This window comes from Sorex araneus, chromosome X, assembly GCF_027595985.1.
Source record: "Sorex araneus isolate mSorAra2 chromosome X, mSorAra2.pri, whole genome shotgun sequence".
NCBI lineage: Eukaryota > Metazoa > Chordata > Mammalia > Eulipotyphla > Soricidae > Sorex > Sorex araneus.
The window spans coordinates 335,102,659-335,120,607 of NC_073313.1; the positions used below are offsets into that span (position 1 = coordinate 335,102,659).

General features: G+C 56.4%; 1 protein-coding gene across 2 annotated transcripts in view; it reads right to left on the bottom strand.

The window, feature by feature from the left end:
• Positions 1 to 17,949, bottom strand: part of SFXN5 (sideroflexin 5) — a 122,956-nt gene that overhangs the window by 39,918 nt on the left and 65,089 nt on the right. For both annotated transcript variants that reach the window (XM_055119976.1, XM_004609113.2), the window contains exon 10: positions 8,382 to 8,472. In XM_055119976.1, coding sequence (XP_054975951.1) covers positions 8,382 to 8,472 — 91 coding nt within the window. The remainder of the gene's footprint in view (positions 1 to 8,381; positions 8,473 to 17,949) is intronic.

Below are 17,949 nucleotides of genomic sequence, written 5' to 3' on the forward strand. Positions count from 1 at the left end.
ATCCACCCCAGAGATGCTGGAGAAGGTGCCCAGGATGGCTCTAAGATGATGGGTCCAGAGCTCACCCACACCCCCTGCCAAGGGATGACGGTGATAGCACCTTCGAGAACAGAAGTCAACACCCAACGCACTGAATGGCCCGCTAAGACACACAAGCATGACAGAATCTGGCCACCCTTGTTATCAGGGGGCGGGTGTACTGGGGGGGCGGGGAGGGGGGAGGGTGCCACGCCTCTTCTCCCTAAGCACTCATTTAAACACTGGGTTGCTCAGCAGATGTGTGCCGGGCAGAGGGCCTGGGCTGGGGGCGGTGTGTGTGTGACGAGGGCTGCCGTCCAGTGCCTGTCTTCGGATCGCACAGAAGCAGGCTCCGGAGGAAAAAAACATACACCAGGCAGCTCTGTGATCTGACCCAGACTGGGGGTACCAGCAGGAGTTTCCTGGGGGGGTGGGGTCTGAGCTAAAAAAGCAGGTGGACTTCCTGGAGTAGGTGGTCCCTGAGCTGGCCTCCGAGAAGACAGAGAAGACGGAGGAGAGGGAGGGATGGGTAGGCCCTCCAGGCAAGCAGGGCTGAGGGCAGAGGCCTGGGGCCCACTGGGAAGGGCAGGAGAAGGACGCGGGACTTGCCACGACTGGTGGAGGAAGGGACGTGGGGGCCTCTGGAGTTGCTGAGGGCTATGGATGCCCACTCAGTGTCCTCAGTGTCACGGGCCTGGAGTGGCCATCGTGAGGCTCAGGACAGCCTGCTGCCATTGTGATCCCAGAGAAGGCTGGGGACGGACCCCTGGGCCCGGGCACACCGCGGCCCTCTGAGGAGGAGGGAAGTTGGGACCCGACCCAGGGAACTGGTAGTGCACGAAGATGGGGCGGGGAGACTTTGGCAGCAAGGACTCACCCCCCCCCCCCAAATACTGCCCCTATGACCCTCGGAAGGGGCTCAGACTCAGTAGTCTTTCCAGGGTGGAAATATGCAGTGACCGCAGACAGGCAGGAAGAAAGCCCCTCCTGCTGGCAGTCCCGTGCACTCAGCCCCCCAACACAGCCCAGGCGGCATGTCTGCGGGCCACGAGACCGGGCTCCTGCTCCCTGGGGACTTCAGCTTGGGAGCTTGGGGTGACCTTGGGCTCCCGGCTCATGCCTACCTCCACACTCACAGCACCTGGAGCCCGACTTTATAGGTGACGCTTGGGGTCCCCACACTCCGCCCCTGCCCCAAGCCCCTACCCCAGCCCTGGTGTGTCTCTCGCCATGTCCCATGGCAACCCCCCCGGGACCTGCCAGCCAGCCCCCCACCCCACCCCGGGAAAGCTGTCTGTGGGACTGCACACGCTCAGCTCCGGTCTGCGAGCTGGACCCGGGGGTGTGTATTTTTCCAGTGTCTCCGCTATTGACCTTTAATTACACTGTTTGCCCAGCTCCCCCAGCCATTAACCTCCTCCTCACAGCGGCCACACATCAATTAATGGAGGGCCTGCTCCGAGCTCCCGCTCCCGAACACAATTAAGCGTGACAGTCCACAAATAAGAAAGAACTGGAGAATTAATTAAGGTCTAAACAAATTAATTACCAGTCCCCAATCGATTCCGATGCCAGCACACATGCTCCTGGGCTCACCGGCTTGCCACCGTCTCCAGTATAAATAGAGACGGAGAGTCCCACAGGGTTTCTGCTCGAGACCGGGCCACAGCCAGCCTCGGGGCCGCCGGGACAGGAGAAGACGCTGCAGCAGGGGCCGCGGGGCCGCCCACGGAATCGGCCCACTCACACATACCCCGAGACGCACACACGCACACATACAAACACGCACACACAGAAGAGATGCACACATGCATAAACACACACACACACACACACACACATACAGAAACACACGTGCATGCGCAACCCAAGGGTAGAAACCCAGCAATGAACATGGAGAATTGGGGGGGGCCTGGGCAGCTCGGGCAGCTCCAGGTAACTCTCAGCAAGTCTGAATTTGTTTGATCTGTGAAATGGGGCTGGGTCACTCTGCTGAGGGTCTTTTGTTTTGTTTTTTGCTTTTTGGGTCACACCCGGCGATGCACAGGGGTCACTCCTGGTTCATGCACACAGGAACTACTCCTGGCGGTGCTCAAGGGACCATACGGGATGCTGGGAATCAAACCCGGGTCGGCCACGTGCAAGGCAAACGCCCTACCCACTGTGCTATCGCTCCAGCCCCTCTGCTGAGGGTCTTCCCAGAGAGGGAATGAGGCGGGCTGAGGGGCACAGGAGGAAGTGTGGAGTGTGGAGTCTGTGACAGGCATGCTGTGAGGGCCACAAAGGGTCCAGCAGAAGGAGGCGGGAGGCCAGAGAGGACCGGGAACCGGGCAACCTGTGCCCAGCTGAGGGCTCTGTCCTGGGCGGCACGGGGACCCGGGAGTAAGCTCTGCCCCGTGATGGACTGCAGGCTGGAGGGAGAGTCCACAGGAAGGGGACAGAGCAGGGGTGGAGCAGATGAATCCCGGGACTCAATCTCTGGCCTTGTGCACAGGCCCTGTCAGTCCACTCCTAACCCTGGGGTCCTCCTTCCCACCACAGACACACATAAAGACACACTCACATACTCACGCAGTCATATACACACTCACAGTCTGACACACACACAAATACACTGTAGCACACACTCACACACTAACACACCCATACACACTCATATACGCTCACTCTCACACTCTCACTGTCTCTCACACTCATACAAAACAGTCACACACTCTCACAACTCATACACACTCACACTCACACACACACTCATACTCTCTCACATTCACACCCACACGTTCATTCTCACACTCACACACTCTCACACATGCACACACATGCTCACACAATCTCACACTCATCACTCATGCACTCACATTCATTCTCTCACCTCACACCATACACACTCACACATACACATTCATCATTCATGCTCACACAATCACACTCACATCCACACTCACACACTCTCCCCCGGGGCAGGCAATGGAACAAGGACCTCCTAGTAGGAAAGCAAGGCCTGGATGACCTGAAAGGCGGCCTGTGGGGTCCATCAGGCCCAGCCTATCGAGGGGAGCAGTGCTGAATGGCTGGTGGCATGTAACCCCACCACACACAGTGGGTCTTTGAGACCTCAGTTCTGGTCAGGGGCCCTCGGTGATGAGGAAGGGGGACAGCAAGGAAGCTTGAGAGCCAGCGGACTTGGAGCCATGGTCGGGGAGGGACGTGCTTCTTCAGCCCACAGCTGTGTTTGCGTGGATCCCGGGGGTCAGTGCCCACTGCAGAGGGACGTGCCTACACCATGGGGGCAAGAGGGAGGAAATAGGGGGGTTGTGGGGTGGAAGGCTGGCAGGCAGGCTCCCAGCCAGGACTCAGGCAGTGAGCTTGGTGGGGCCTGCGTCTCTCCAGGTCCCGGGGGGCCGGGGCTGCCAGCCACATCGGGTAGCACCTCTGAGACTGGCCAGGGCACCGCGTCCCCAACAGCAATGGGCTGTGCCAGGGGGCTGAGGAAGCTTCTCCAGGCGAGAGCCCAGAGACAGGCAGCTCAGAAAGCGGGTGCATAAAGGGCCAAGCCCCACTTCTCCCGAGGGAGCCCCAGGGAAGTTAAGACCCTTCCCAAGGTCACCCAGCAAGATGGCCGGCTGAGCGTGGCTGGAAAGGCCGCTGGCAAAGTCCTTATCGAAAGTCTGGCTCAAGGACAGATAAGATCTCTGGGCCCCAGATCCAGTCCCGAGCAGCTGCCCCTTCTCAGGTTGCACTTGACCCCCAGCCCGAGCCAGGAGGGACCCGCCTCCCTGCACTCCGTGTTCACTCCTGTAGGCCCTTAACAAAGTCCGATCTAAAGAGTCATACTACCTTAATGGCCCACTGCTGAACGAGCTGGAAGTTCATTAAACCCTGGAGTTGCTATAGCAATTATCTGGGTTGGCTGAGCGCTGGGTGGGTTGGTCCTGGGAGTTCATTAGCCTCTGGCCATGGAGGGGGTGGGGCTCCCCAGTAATGATCTCCCACCTTCTCACGGGGCTTGGGCACTTCAAAGCACTTTCCCCGTGAATGGAGTCTGGTCTGTGGACTCCTTTGATCCTCAGTACTGCATTCTAGCAAGGCCCATTTTACAGATGGAGAAGCTGAGCCCCAGGAGTAAAGAATGGGTTTGGGACCATTGGCGCCAACTTTTTAAGTTCTTTCTGAGCTGGCTCCCAGCTTCGTCCTCTGTATCACCTGGGGAACCTGGGTCCTATTTATTATTGATATTTTCTTTCCAGGGGTCACACCTGGCAGTGTTCAGTGCTTACTCATGGCTCTGTGCTCACAGGTTGCTCCCAGCAGTGCTTAGGGTCTGTACACTTGTACATGCCGTGGGGATGAGACAGGATGGGTTACACACGAGGTGAGCACCTTAACCCCTATACTCTCTCTCAGGCCCTTTTTTCAATTCTTTTCTAAGTAACATTGATTTATGATGCTATATAGGTTTCTGTGGCTGGAGCGATAGGACAGCATTGGGCGTTCACCTCTCATGTGGCCAACCCGAGTTTGATTCCTCCGCCCCTCTCGGAGAGCCTGGCAAGCTACTGAGAGTATCGAGCCCGAGAAGCAGAGCCTGGTAAGCTACCCGTGCGTGTTGGATATGCCAAAAACAGTAACAATAAGTCTCTAATGAGAGACATTACTGGTGCCCGCTCGAACAAATCGATGAGCACCGGGATATAGGTTTCTGTGGCCTTATAAATCAACATCACTGTATACTACATTTTGTCACCAGAAGTCTAGTTTCCACCTATCACCATCACTGTTACTGTCCTCCCGTTGCTCATCGATTTGCTCAAGTGGGCACCAGTAATGTCTCCATTGTGAGACTTGTTACTGTTTTTGGCATATCGAATATGCCATGGGGAGCTTACCAGGCTCTGCTGTGCGGGTGAGATACTCTTGGTGGCTTGCTGGGCTCTCCAAGAAGGGTGGAGACCTATCACCATATTACTTTTTAATTAAAAAAATCAAACAACTTTCTACTGTGGTACCTTCTCCCCACGCAAGGTGTCGGTTTCTGAAGAACCAGACTGGTGGGTGAGCAGATCACATGATGTGCCTTGCCTACCCAAGGCCGGGTCAGTCCCCAGAACTGCCTGACCCACCTCCCCCTGCCCCCAGCACTACCAAGAGTAACCCAGATAGCAATAAGGGGCGAAAAATGTAAAGAACAAGGTTGAGCTTTGTGGCATATCCACGGCCCAGGCTGGAGCACCTAATGTGAGCTCAGAGTTCTGAGACCAGCCAAGGCTGTGAAAGCAGGTGAGGTTCCTCCCCCAGGTGTGCAGAGCCCCTATACTCAAACCAGAGTGGAGCCTCTGGCCGGCGCCGGATAATCACATCAGCGGCCGTGATCCAGAGACTCAATATCATTCTCTCAGAAGAGAGCATAAGACAACTTGCCACAGCCATGCCTCCGGACCCCGAGCCAGGTTGTTTCATTTGGGGCAACCCAGAAGGGGGCGGCTGAGGCCCCTCCTTGCCCCAAGGGACCCAGCCCCAGCAGCTGAAGACCTCCAGAACTCAACTGCCGCCATGCTCATGGCCGTTCTCCACATGCTCGGGCCGAGCCTCACCCATGAGTGAACCTATTCCTGGACATATCACACCTCACACCCTCATATTCCAAGAGTAGTGCACCACATTTGAATGGGTTCAAAGCAGAAGGCAACCAATCTTAGAGGGAAATATATTTATATATATATATTATTATTATTATTATTATTCATCAGGGAAAGGATGAATGGAGAGGTTACTGAGCCCGCTCGAGAAATCAATGATTAATGGGATTTTGTGATTGATTGATATTATTTGTGGGTGTGGCTGCCAAGCTACTGGAAAATGGAGGTTCTGGGTGGAGGAGGCCCAGTTCCGATCTGAGCTATATGTATTATATCCATGCCTCCACATACAGATAAATAGAATATATATAAAATAATATGTAATTTTGTTCTCTTTTGTACTTTTGGGGTCACACCTGGCCATGCTCAGGGGCTACTCCTGGCTCTGTACTCAGGAATTACTTCTGGCAGTGATTGGCAGCCACACCCACAAACTGCCCTGGGGCACCATGTAATCCCATCAGCGGCCAAGATCCAGAGACAATAAAACAATGCTCCTGGAAGCACAAGGCCATATTCGTGGCTGCGTGCGACCTCTTATAGCCTAGTTCTCCCACTCAGAGAACCTGGTGGCAAGGTACCGAGAGCATCCTGCCCGCACGGCAGAGCCTGGCAAACTCTCGTGGCATATTCATATGCCAAATACAGTAACAATGATGGGTCTCATTCCCCTTACCCTGAAAAAGCCTCCAATGCAGCACCGCTGGGAAGAATGAGTAAAGAGAGGCTGCTAAAATCTCAGGGCTAGGACGAATGGAGACGTTACTGGCGCCCACTTGAGCAAATCGACGATCAATGGGATGACAGTGATACAGTGATATATTACATATGTATAACATATATATATACATATAAATATATATGCACACAAGGCTCAACTTTTAACAGCATGTTAGTGATCTCATATAAGGGCTTAATGGCCCCTGGGTGAAATACAACAATCTTCACACACTTTTCTCTAAGGAAATTTTCTTTTTTGGAGCATTTTCAGCAGTTTATTCATCACAAACAATACAAAATAAATTATTTTGTTCCGCTTTGGGCCAGGGGCTGGGGTATGGGCTGGAAATATGGTGGTGGGCTTGGTCGATTGGATCAAATATTAAATGTAATCAAATATTGTGAACAGCTTTATAAAAATAAAATTAAATTAAAAGAATATCAGAGTGGAGCATATGCTGCCTGAGCCCATGTGCTGCTTGTGTCCACGTGGCCGAGCACATGCATCGCCCGCATCTCCCCTCTTGAGATGTGTACTCTCGTGCTTTCATGTCTAATGCTGGGATGTGTGGAGGGGCTCTCTCCGCCCTTGGGGAAGCCCGAGTTCTCTCTTGAGCACCTTACTCTCCACTCTCTTCCTCTTTCTCTCCCTCCTCCCCTTCAAAATCTCCAAATAAAATCTGTTTGCTTAAAAAAAAAATCAGAGTGGAGGTACCCCTAAACCACCTAAAGGCCACAACACTTACGGGCAAGAGTAGCAGAAACTTTGGATTTGGTTTTTTGTTTTTGCTTTTTGGGGTCACACCCAGCAATGCTCAGGGGTTACTCCTTGCTCTGTGCTCAGGAATTACTCCTGGTGGTGCTCAGGGGACCATATGGGATGCTGGGAATCGAACCTGGGTCGGCCTTGTGCAAGGCAAACGCCCTACCTGCTGTGCTATCATTCCAGCCCCATGGGTTTGTTTTTTATCTTGGTTCTTCTTTGTTGTCCTGTTATTTTTTTTTTCCACAGCCACACCCAGCAGTGCTCTGGGATTGCTCCTGGCAAAGCTCAGAGACCCTGCACCGCCCAGGCTAGAACCAGCCTCTGGCATGCGGGGCTGTGCCGTTGCACGTCTCCCCATCCTAGCAGGACCCACGAGCCTTTCTTTAGGCCAGGGATGGTAGGCTGGCGAGGCCTCTGTACCCCTCTCTGAATAATATCTCTAAATGCATAAAACGAAATGTATAGGACTACAGAGGGGTTGTACCAGCAGAAGTCGGCAAAAATATTTTTAAAAGAGTGATCGAGGAACAGATGTGCTTTCTAGTTCATGAATCATCAAACAAGACTTATCAGTGGGTCAATTAGACCTCATCATTTTGAATCACTGAGGCGCATGAACAAGTTTAAGGTCCCTGAACAGTCATGTGGAGAGACCATATCTGGATTAATATTGGTGACCAGAGTCCCGGCTCTGCCTGGGGCTGGTCTGCAGCCTACATTCATCACAGAAGGAGACCCCAGTCCCAGTGCGAGGTTCATGGTCTCCGGCCGTGGGCACAGAATCGCTTCCTATCCACTGACACTTGGGGGATGGGGAACTAAGCCCCAGGTTCAGAATCTGAGCTGGTCAGGATGAAGCTCCGTGAAGGCCTCGTGTGCACAACACCCTAAATTTGATCCTGGCACTAAAAAATGATCCTAATATATATATTAAAAAAAAAAAAGTCTGTGGGGAGGGAGCAACAGGACAGTGGGTGGAGCACTTGCCCTGCACGTGGGCTGGGCCAGCCTGGGTTTGATCCCGAGCATCACAGATGGTCGCCCATGCTGGCCAGGAGTAAGCCCTGGGCACCTCTGGGTGTGGCACAAAGACAGACAAGTCGGCACCTCCTCACCCTTCCACCAGCCTCACCCTTCCCAGCCCCACAGACCCAAGCCCAGTGCGTGCGTGCCCAAACACACACACACACACACACACACACACACACACACACACACACACACGGCGGCGTGATCCTTACCGACAGCAGGGAATGGCACGAATCTTTGCACGAGCAGGCGGGTGGCTGGCGTGAATTTGTTGGCTTTCTGTACCAGGACATTAAGGCCCACCTTGGAAAGAAGGGAAAAGGGTGTGATGCTGTGGCAGCCTAGAGGAGGAGACGGGAGAGGGTGGCGGAGGGGGCAGCGTCTTCCCCTCAACCGCAGGCCCCAAAGCCTCAGGGTCACCTCCTGTTACCCAGATCCACTGTGGCTATTTTATGCGCCACTGCCCTGGCGCCTCAGTTACTGAGAGCATGAGGGGGAAAGCTCCAACTACACATATACACACTCACACACTCACACTCCCCCCCATACACACATTCTCATGCCCCCGCGACCCCTCTCAAACACACACACACGCTCCTCCCACATACACATACACATTCACACACTCACACCCTTCCCGGGCCCACATTCTCATGTCCCCGCGCCCCCTCAAAAACACACACATGCTCCCCCCATATATACATACACACTTACACACTCACACCCCCCACGCACACATTCTCATGCCCCCGCGCCCCCTCACAAACACACACACATGCTCCCCCCACATACATACACAACTCTCACACTCATACACACGTTCATATTCAACTCATTCTCAAAAACACACACACTCACACGTGTTTACACTGTCTCACAAACACAGTCTCCACACATCCTCCATTATACACACAATTACAATCGCACTCTCACAAATGCAGTCTTACACACACACACACACACACACACACACACACACACACACACAGATACTGCCTCTGCAGGGAGGCTGAGGGGATGGTGGGTACTGACTGTTAGCAGAAGGTACAACCTGCAAATAAAGGGCGTGTCGGACCCCACACTCCCAGCCAGCCTGGCACTGCTACCTGAGACCCCGCTGTGGGCCCGACCAGGACGAGTGTCTCCTTGCAGGGGCGGGGCAGCCATGTTGAGGGACATCCTGCATCTTCCACCTTCCCGCAAATCCCAGCTCCCCTCACCCAGTCAAGGACTCTGCCCCCACACCCTCCCCCTACCCCACCTCTGCCGCGGCCTCCCCACTCCAGGCCACCCCAGACCTGCCACCGGAGGGACGCAGGCCTAACATGAGGAGGAAACGCATGAACCCACATAGAAAGGAGAGGAAGGAGAGATAGCAGCAGAGGCCGGGAGGGGGCTCCGAAGGGCCTTTGGGTGGGGAACGAGCCTGCACAGACATGGTGCGAGAAAAGGCAAGCTGCAGGGGGTCAGGAGAGAGACCCAAGCCAGCCAGCACCAAAGGGGGGCGGGGCCAGAGCCAGCCCCTGCCTTGGAGACCCCGCCAGGAAGATGAACAGCAGGGGCCACTTCAGGGTCCCGGCCCTAGGGGCCCTGCGGGGGTGGGTCACACTGTGACACCTGGCAGCCCAGCGGGGACTCCCGTGCCCGTAGCCCTGGCTCTGACCCCAACCTTCTGGGTTGCTGGGGAAGCCGCAGGGTCTCGGAAGCCCTCCAGGGCTGCCGCGCGCTGCAGCGGGCAGCGGGGAGCAGGGTGGCGGGTCTGGCTTTGAGATCCGGGGAGACGGGCCGTGCCCCTTCTCCGTGGCACTAGCCCATTCGCCACTCCGTCCCCTCCGAGTCCCCCCACGGTCCTGGCTGCTCACTCTGGGGAGGGCAAAGGAGCTTGAGACGGGGCGGCGCTCCCCGACTCTCAGTGCAAGTGATTTTTCTATTTCCTGGCTCAGAACTGGCTCCCCCTCCCCCAGCAAAATAGAACATGTTCGTATTGAGTGTGGCGAGGGGCCTTCGGGGGGAGTCCGAGGCCCTGCGGGTAGGCTACGTGCCAGGCCCTGTGCCGAGCTTCACTGAACCCCCAGGACAGGGCTGCTGCTGGAGAGGGCGAGACCCGGAGAAGCTCGGCCCCCTTCAGAGAAGGGCAGTCACCGCCCCGGTGCACATGGCCGGCCCAAGGCAGGCGAGACCAGGACGGGAGCTCCGGCTCTGCTCGTCCCAAAGCTTCCCGGAGAGGCCAGAGGAGCCGCAAAGAGAAGAAGGCGCAGGGGCTCGACCCACTTCTCCCCGGCAGCTAGAAATCAGGTCGGGGTTCTGAAAGCCTCACATCCGCTTGGAGAGATGCAGAAAGAGGTGGAACAGTGCAGGGGCAAGAACTCGTGGAGAAACCAGCCACAGAGCTGCTCGGAGCTATCTCCCTGACCCAGGCAGCCTCCTGCGGGTTAAGGAGGGAGCAACCCCCAGGTTTTCCCTCAAGCCCCTCTCCCCTCTGCAGCCGACATCCCTCTGCCAAGGACCCGCACAGCTCAGAGCGGGGACCCAGCCTGGCCCTGCTCCGGGAGGCGGGGCAGAAGGCCTTGGCCCCTGGTCTCCTCCAGCCTCGTCTTTCTCGGGGCCTCCCAGCAGGGTTGGGGGGAGCTGGGAGAGTTGGGGGGAGCTTTCAGTGGGAGGCACCCGCAGGTTCCCAGGTGCATGCAGAGGTCAGGGGAGGCACAAGGACCCGCAATGTGGGGAGACGGCACATGCGTGGCTGTGAGCACACTGGGAGCAGCGAGGTGACCACCCTCCGGCACCCACTGGGCTTGAGAGCAGAGGCGGAGTGGTGGTGAGTGGGTGACGGTGAAGGTGCCAATAGTAGCAAGGCCAGGGGTGCTCACCCTCACCCCTCCCTCAGCCTCCAGTCCAGGCCTTCCGGGCCCAGCCCAGGGGGGCCACAGGCTGGGAAGGGACCCAGGGTGGGCTGCAGACCAGGGCTGTGAGCCCGTCTGTTCTGGTTCCTCGGAGCCCTTTGGCCTGGAACATTTGGTGGAGCCCATTAAAATTAAAAAGCCAAGTGGCTGGTGGCTCTGAACGCCAGCTCGTTTTCCCTGGCATGGTGGGCCCTGTTTAAAGGAACCAGCTGGCATTAATGGCACACAACTCATCACAAACAGCAGCTAGCGATCACAAAAATCTGAGCTAATAATCGGGTTCAGGAGAGATAATGAGATATGGAACCAGAGCTGCCGAGGGTCCCCCAGGGTCTGTTTTAACAGCCTCCAAATAAGCCACAAAGTAGAAATTAACCAAACAGGGGCTCCATTTTGGCAGAGGGGAAAACAAACAGGGTGTGGGTTTTGCACGCGAGCTCCCCGTGTGGCAGCAGACGGGGGTTCTGGTCAAAGCACGGGACGCGGGCACCGGAAGTGGGGGCCTTCGCTGGTCCCTTTGCCCTCCACTCCGCTGCCGAGCCGGTGATTCCAGCACGGGCAGCTGACAGGGGCAGGAGCTGGGCTCCCTGGCTCTCTCCTAGGGGCGGCCCGAGTTGGCCGCAGGGCGGCGGGGGCACGGGGAGGTGTCCGTGACACACGCCCGCCACGCCTGTGTGCCGCCGTGACACGATCTCCATCATCTCCATCAGCATCGAGTATTCCCCGCCCCCGGGTCTCCCACCCCAGCCCAGAACCCCGATCCCCGGCAGGGGCCAGTTCCCTGGGCCCAGGGCGCTCCAGCTTCACCAACGGCTCCCCGGGCCTGGTTTTCCCTCCCCCACCCTGCCCTCCTCTCCCACTTCCAGCTCCACAGCTCAAGCCAGAAGCGCAGGGGCCCAGCTTCGGGGCCACCCATGCTCCTTGCTCTCCCTCCTGGATAGTCTTCATTGGGGGGCGGGGCAGGGAGACAGGGGAGGGACTCGGCCCACCCCTAGTGGTACTCACTGACCATTCCTACCAGTGCTCGGGGAACTTCCTGCATGCCAGAGATTGAACCTGGGTTGGCTGCGCAAGGCAAGTGCAGTTTCCCCTTATACTGTCCCTCCCCTGCCCCACCCATCTTGAAACAGCGACTTTTCTTTCTCCCACTACCGACACACCATCGCTTGGCCCTGGAGGGCCGCCTACCTCCTACCTCCGCTCCCTTTGCCCCCATTCCAATCCACTCCCCACAGCGCTGCCAGAGAGACCGTTACACATGGGCTGCAGCTCCCCCAAAGCCCGGAACGGGCTCCTCGTGGCTGTGAGAGGCTCAGCCTGGCCGAGTGGCTGTCAGGCCTGGCTCGTCACACTGAGACCACCCCGCCGGTCCCTGCTGCCCAGGTGAGTCTGTTGCCCCCAGCTCGCACCCCTCCCTCATCTCTCCTATCTCAGGGCCTTCTAGCACTTTCTCTCCCTTGGTCTCCTCACCATGCAGCTTCCATGCCAGGCTGTCACAGAGGCCCCCTCTTCATGGAGGGTCCCCCCTCGAATTCTCTCACACGTCAATGGAGCTTCTCCCGGCCCCCCTACCCCAGTACCTACTGCAACCTCTCACTCAGGACATGCTCATTTCCCTTCTTTAGATGCTGGGATGGAAAGCAAAGCATGCATCTGAGTTAAACACTGAATCACACGCAAATGTTTTTGCCTGGACGCTGTCGTCACCTCTCCCAGGAGGCCCTCAGCACTGGGCTAGGGGCCTTATCCTGATAGGTGCATGGTGAGATGAGTAGGTACTTAGTACATTGTTTCTAAGTCAAGTGAGGGATATATTTTTTTTTTTTGCTTTTTGGGTCACACCTGGCGATGCACAGGGTTACTCCTGGCTCTGCACTCAGGAACTACTCCTGGTGGTGCTCAGGGGACCATATGGGATGCTGGGAATCGAATCCGGGTTGGCCGTGTGCAAGGCAAACGCCCTACCCGCTGCGCTATCACTCCAGCCCCAAGTGAGGGATTTTGAGCAGGAACACTAAAAGGGTGGCAAAGGAGACTTGCCGTCACCTCAGCGAACGCTGTACTAAGTACATCTGGTGCTGATACTGGGTCCAAGTACCCCTGAGGTGATGGCTCCATTGCTCTGCTAGGAAAGGGGCTGTGAGAAGACCCTAAAGGCCACTGAGAAAGAGGGTGTCCTGCCGAGTCCTGGCTGAGTTGAGGCAGTTGATTAAGAAGAAGGGAGACTTCAGGAGCAGGTTGTCCACCAGTGGTTCTGCAAAAGTGACCGTGCCTGTCAAGGGGCCCTGCAGATCAGTAGAAGGAGCATGTGTGAGAAGGAGGAGGGAGGGCACGGATGCAGGATTCGGATCCACTCTTGGATGTAGGGTAATGCCAACCAATAGTCAGGGGTTTATAAGCTGTCACCCGTGGGCCAAGGGCTGGCGCAGGTGGAGGAATCTTTGAGGTACCAAAAATGCCCACCAGAGGGCGTGCCATAGCCAGCTGAACCCGTGACCCTCCCTGTGGAGATCAAGCCGTTGTTCCTTCCCTCCAGCCAAGCTGCTTGGCAGCAGGCTCAGGTCAAGATGGCTGGGCATAAAGACGCGTTTCTGCACAGGCTAAAATGTGAATCAAACCCAAATGCAGCTAACTGGCTTGTCTGCTTGTGACAGTGACCAACCCTGACTCCTGAACCAGACCCCACAGGGACAGGCTGGCCACCTGCTGGGAAACCAATTATATCAGACTCCTTCTCCGTAGAAGGGAGCGACATCTTGTCCTCCCCAGAATAGATATGGAGCCGACATTCGTGTTGGACTTGCCACTGCCAGCGTTACCATCTGCAGGCTTATAGAACACTTAGGATTCTGCTAGAGGTCCATGCAATGGGTCTTCCAACATGGAAGCCATTCCTTGTGAAAGCAGGGAGACAACAGTCTGCTCCAGGATTAGTGGGACACTTTCCTCCTATCTCCATTAGGACCCGAGGGGGAAAAATCAGGAAGTGAGACTCACCCTGGACCAGGGAGAAGGCCCTGAGGCATAACCTCAAGCACAGAGAATACTGGAGATACACCCTTTACCACAAAGAACACCGTGAGGTGAGCCCTCAACCACAGAGAACACCCTGAGGAATAACCCCAACCACAGAAAATACCCCAAGGAATAACCCCAACCACAGAGAACACCCTGAGGCAAAATCCCTGACCACAGAAAACACCCTGAGGTGAAACCCCAATCACAGAGAACACCCCGAGGAATACCTACTCACAGAGAATACCCTGAGGAACACCCCCAACCACAGAGAACACCCTGAGATGAACCCTCAACCTCAGAGAACACCCTGAGGAACACCCCAACCACAGAGAACACCCTGAGATGAACCCTCAACCTCAGAGAACACCCTGAGGAACACCCCCAACCACAGAGAACACCCTGAGATGAACCCTCAACCTCAGAGAACACCCTGAGGAACACCCCAACCACAGAGAACACCCTGAGATGAACCCTCAACCTCAGAGAACACCTTGAGGAACACCCCGAACCACAGAGAACACCCTGAGGTGAAGCCCCAACCACAAAGAACACCCTGAGGTGAACCCCCAAACCATAGATAACACCCTGAGGAATACCCATAACCACTGATATCACCCTGAGGAATACCTCCAGCCACAGATAACAAATGAGGAACACCCTCAATCACAGAAACACCCTGAGATGAACCCCCAACCACAGGGAACACCCTGAGGAATACCCATAACTACTAAGAACACCCTGAAGAATACCTCCAGCCACAAATAATAACCAAGAAACACCCCAACCACAGAGAGCACCCTAAGAAACAACCCCCAACTACAGAGAATACCTTGAGAAACATCCTCAGCCACAGAGCACACCCTGAGGAACATCCTCAACCACAGAACACACCCTGAGGAACACCTTCAACCACAGAGAACAAAGGAGGAATACTCCCAACCATTGATAACACCGAGGACACCCCCAAGGCAGAGACTATCCTCAGGCACACCTTCAATCACAAAGAGTACCCTGATACACCCTCTACCTCAGAGTTTCCCAGTCATGGTCTGACAGAAAGGGGCGTACTCTGGACCTGGGGCACACGAATACATACCTGCTGACTTGACAGGTCAGGAAACACTGGTCTCGGAGCTGAGTATGAAGACGAGTAAAGATTCTAAACAACCCCATTATACTTAAAAGAATCTCTCAATTTTTTTTTCTTCTGTTACCCATTGTTCTGGGGGGTAGCTGGGGAGGAACGTATTTACCAGGGCCTTGGACTAGGTCCCCCAGTCTGACAGCTGACAGCACTGCTTGGCTTTCCACGCCTCGTTATCCCGCCGGGGGAGCAGGGAGAAAGGGAGTCCTTGTGTTAGGAGCATGGTGTGGTTGGGCCGGAACTTGAATTCCAGCTCTGAAGCTCTGCCCTACTGTGCCTCAGTTTCCTCAGCCCAGCATCACGAAGACCTCCTGCCCTTGTGGCTGTTAGGATGGACGGTCTGACCCCCAGGGACATGGCGCGGTTGGGAAGCACTGGAGATCGGGAGCGCACGTCAGGGTTCCCCGGGACACTGTGAACTCTGGTGTCCAGTTGACAATGATGGTGTCCTATACAGGAAGGTCCCCCCGGCCCAGAGGCCAGCACTGCCCAGCAGGGAAAGGCTCAGCCAGCTTCCACCTGGCTGCAGGTGAAGGTTCTGGGAACAAGACATGAGAGACCTCAGTGCCTCCGGCTCCTGCCTGGTCACGAACTTTCCCTCCAGGTCACTCTCTCTAGTCCTTTCACTCTCCCGGGGACCCTGGAGCCATGGTCTGGCCAACCGCCACCTCTGCCGGACCCCCGCAGTTCCCCAGCTCTTTGACTTCTGGTATCGTCCACACTGGGCTGCGGTCACCGTCACCCTGTCCTTCCCCTGCATGCCTCCTGGTGCGCAGTGCCCTCTGTCAGGCACCCCCCGCCCCACCGGGCCTGGGCTCTGACTGTCCTGTGTGAACAAGCCCCCCTCCAGGTCCCCCCACACTCAGAGATCCCTTTCACAATGCCACAGCGCCACAGAGTCTCGGTGGCTGCCCCTCCAGGCACTATAAAGGACACGCCATTAAGTGTGTGCACCCCCAACATCCCTGCACCCCTATGCCCTACGGTGGCGGGGGGGGGGCGGGAAGGGAATGGGTCCCAGGGTCCCAGTCTTCTGCGGTTGGGCCCAGGGGGCGCTGAGCACAGAGTCCCCGAACTAAAACCCGTGAGGACTGACAGAGGCTTCCTTTGTTAAAGACGGCAAACTGTTAGATTTCAAAAATAACTTAAGACGAAATTTCTTTTTTATTCTTGAGCAAGAAGCCAGACACTGCCAAATCTATTTAGAGGGTTCGCCAAAAGGCTGCGAACTCCGAGCCCGTGGCCCGCCACCTGCGTGAGACTTCTTTCAGGGAGCATGCCAACCCGAGCTCCCAGTTCCGGGGGCTGCTGGCCAAGGTCAGGGGCCCCCTGAGAGAGGGGAAGGGCTCCCCAGGGCCCCAGAGAGGAAGCCGGCACCCCCAATGTCTCTCCATCCCCGGGATCTGCCCTGGGCCTGTCCCCACCCCCTACCCCCCACCCCCCCACCCGTCCACACTGCTGCTTGTAGGGACTCGTTTTAATTAAGACCAGAGTTGGGCCAACCACCGGGGCCCTGACACTTGTTTGCAGGTCATCTCCTCCTAACAGGCTCACCCTGGGAGGGGATTTGTCACTAATTGAAGCAGAGATCAGTTAATGAGGCCGCGGGCCTGGGGTTCCCGAGAACAAGGGAAAGGACAAGAAAATAAAGCCTCTTTCTCTGGCGGTTCTGTGATTTACACACACAAAAGAAAGGCAAGCAAGCTGCAGCGTTTCCAAGTCAGAAATTCCGCTCCATCTGCCGGAGTTAGACCCTCACTGTGTGAAGACGTCAGGCAGAGGACGTCACCGCTGAGACTCGGGGACAGAGAGGACAGGGCCCCCCACGGGCCCTCGATCAATCAGCAGCCTAATTAACGCGTGCTCTCTGGGCAGGGCAGCTCTGGGGGAGAAGACCCGGGGGCCTGCGGTGAAACCCTGCAGAACAATGGCAGGAGGGGACCCAGGATGCCGATGTGGGAGGGGGCAGGAGTTTCTGGGACTTGGGCAGGTGTGGTCAGGGATGCTCAGGGGGCCTGTGCTGCTTGGCGGGGAAGGAGGGAGAAGGGGGACCCCTAAAGAAAGCACAGCCTCTGGGGGTCTCAACAACCCCACCCCCCACCCCAGGGCCTCTGCTGCTGAGAGCCACGCTCTGACCGACCCGGAAGGCCTCGGGTCCCCCTTAGTCCCACCTTAGTCAGGGCCTAGTCGGCCGGGCTAGTTTGGGGCCCCAGAAGGAGATGGGATGGGGTGGCCAAGGAGAGAGCGCGGGAACGGAGCTGCAGAGAGAGCTCCAAGCCCCACCACTCCCTTCCTGGGGCCCACAGTTGGAGGAGATCCCTCCTGGACACTGAACCCTGTCAGCAAGGACCCCCCAAGTTCCAGCAGGCACTTTCCTCTCCCAGCCCCTCATCCCCAGCCCTCAATCTCAGAGGCAGAAGGGAGGATCTTCAAACTCTGTGCCGATGACCCCTGGGATGCCCTCGTCAGAGGATCCGAGAGGTGACCTTGTCCAGCAACCACTACGCCCTCAAATCAGGGATCCCCAGCTCGCATGAGCCCTTAGTGAAGCCTCTGGCTGGGTTGCAGGACCACCTGAGGGCGGGGGGAAGCCCCCTCTAAATGGGTTGGCAGCCACTGGCTTCTCACTGGGGTAAGGATCTTCGAAAAGGAATGCAATCTTGGGCATGAAATAGGGACACCCTCCCCCCCCCTTAGTTCAATCTAGCAGCTATCTGG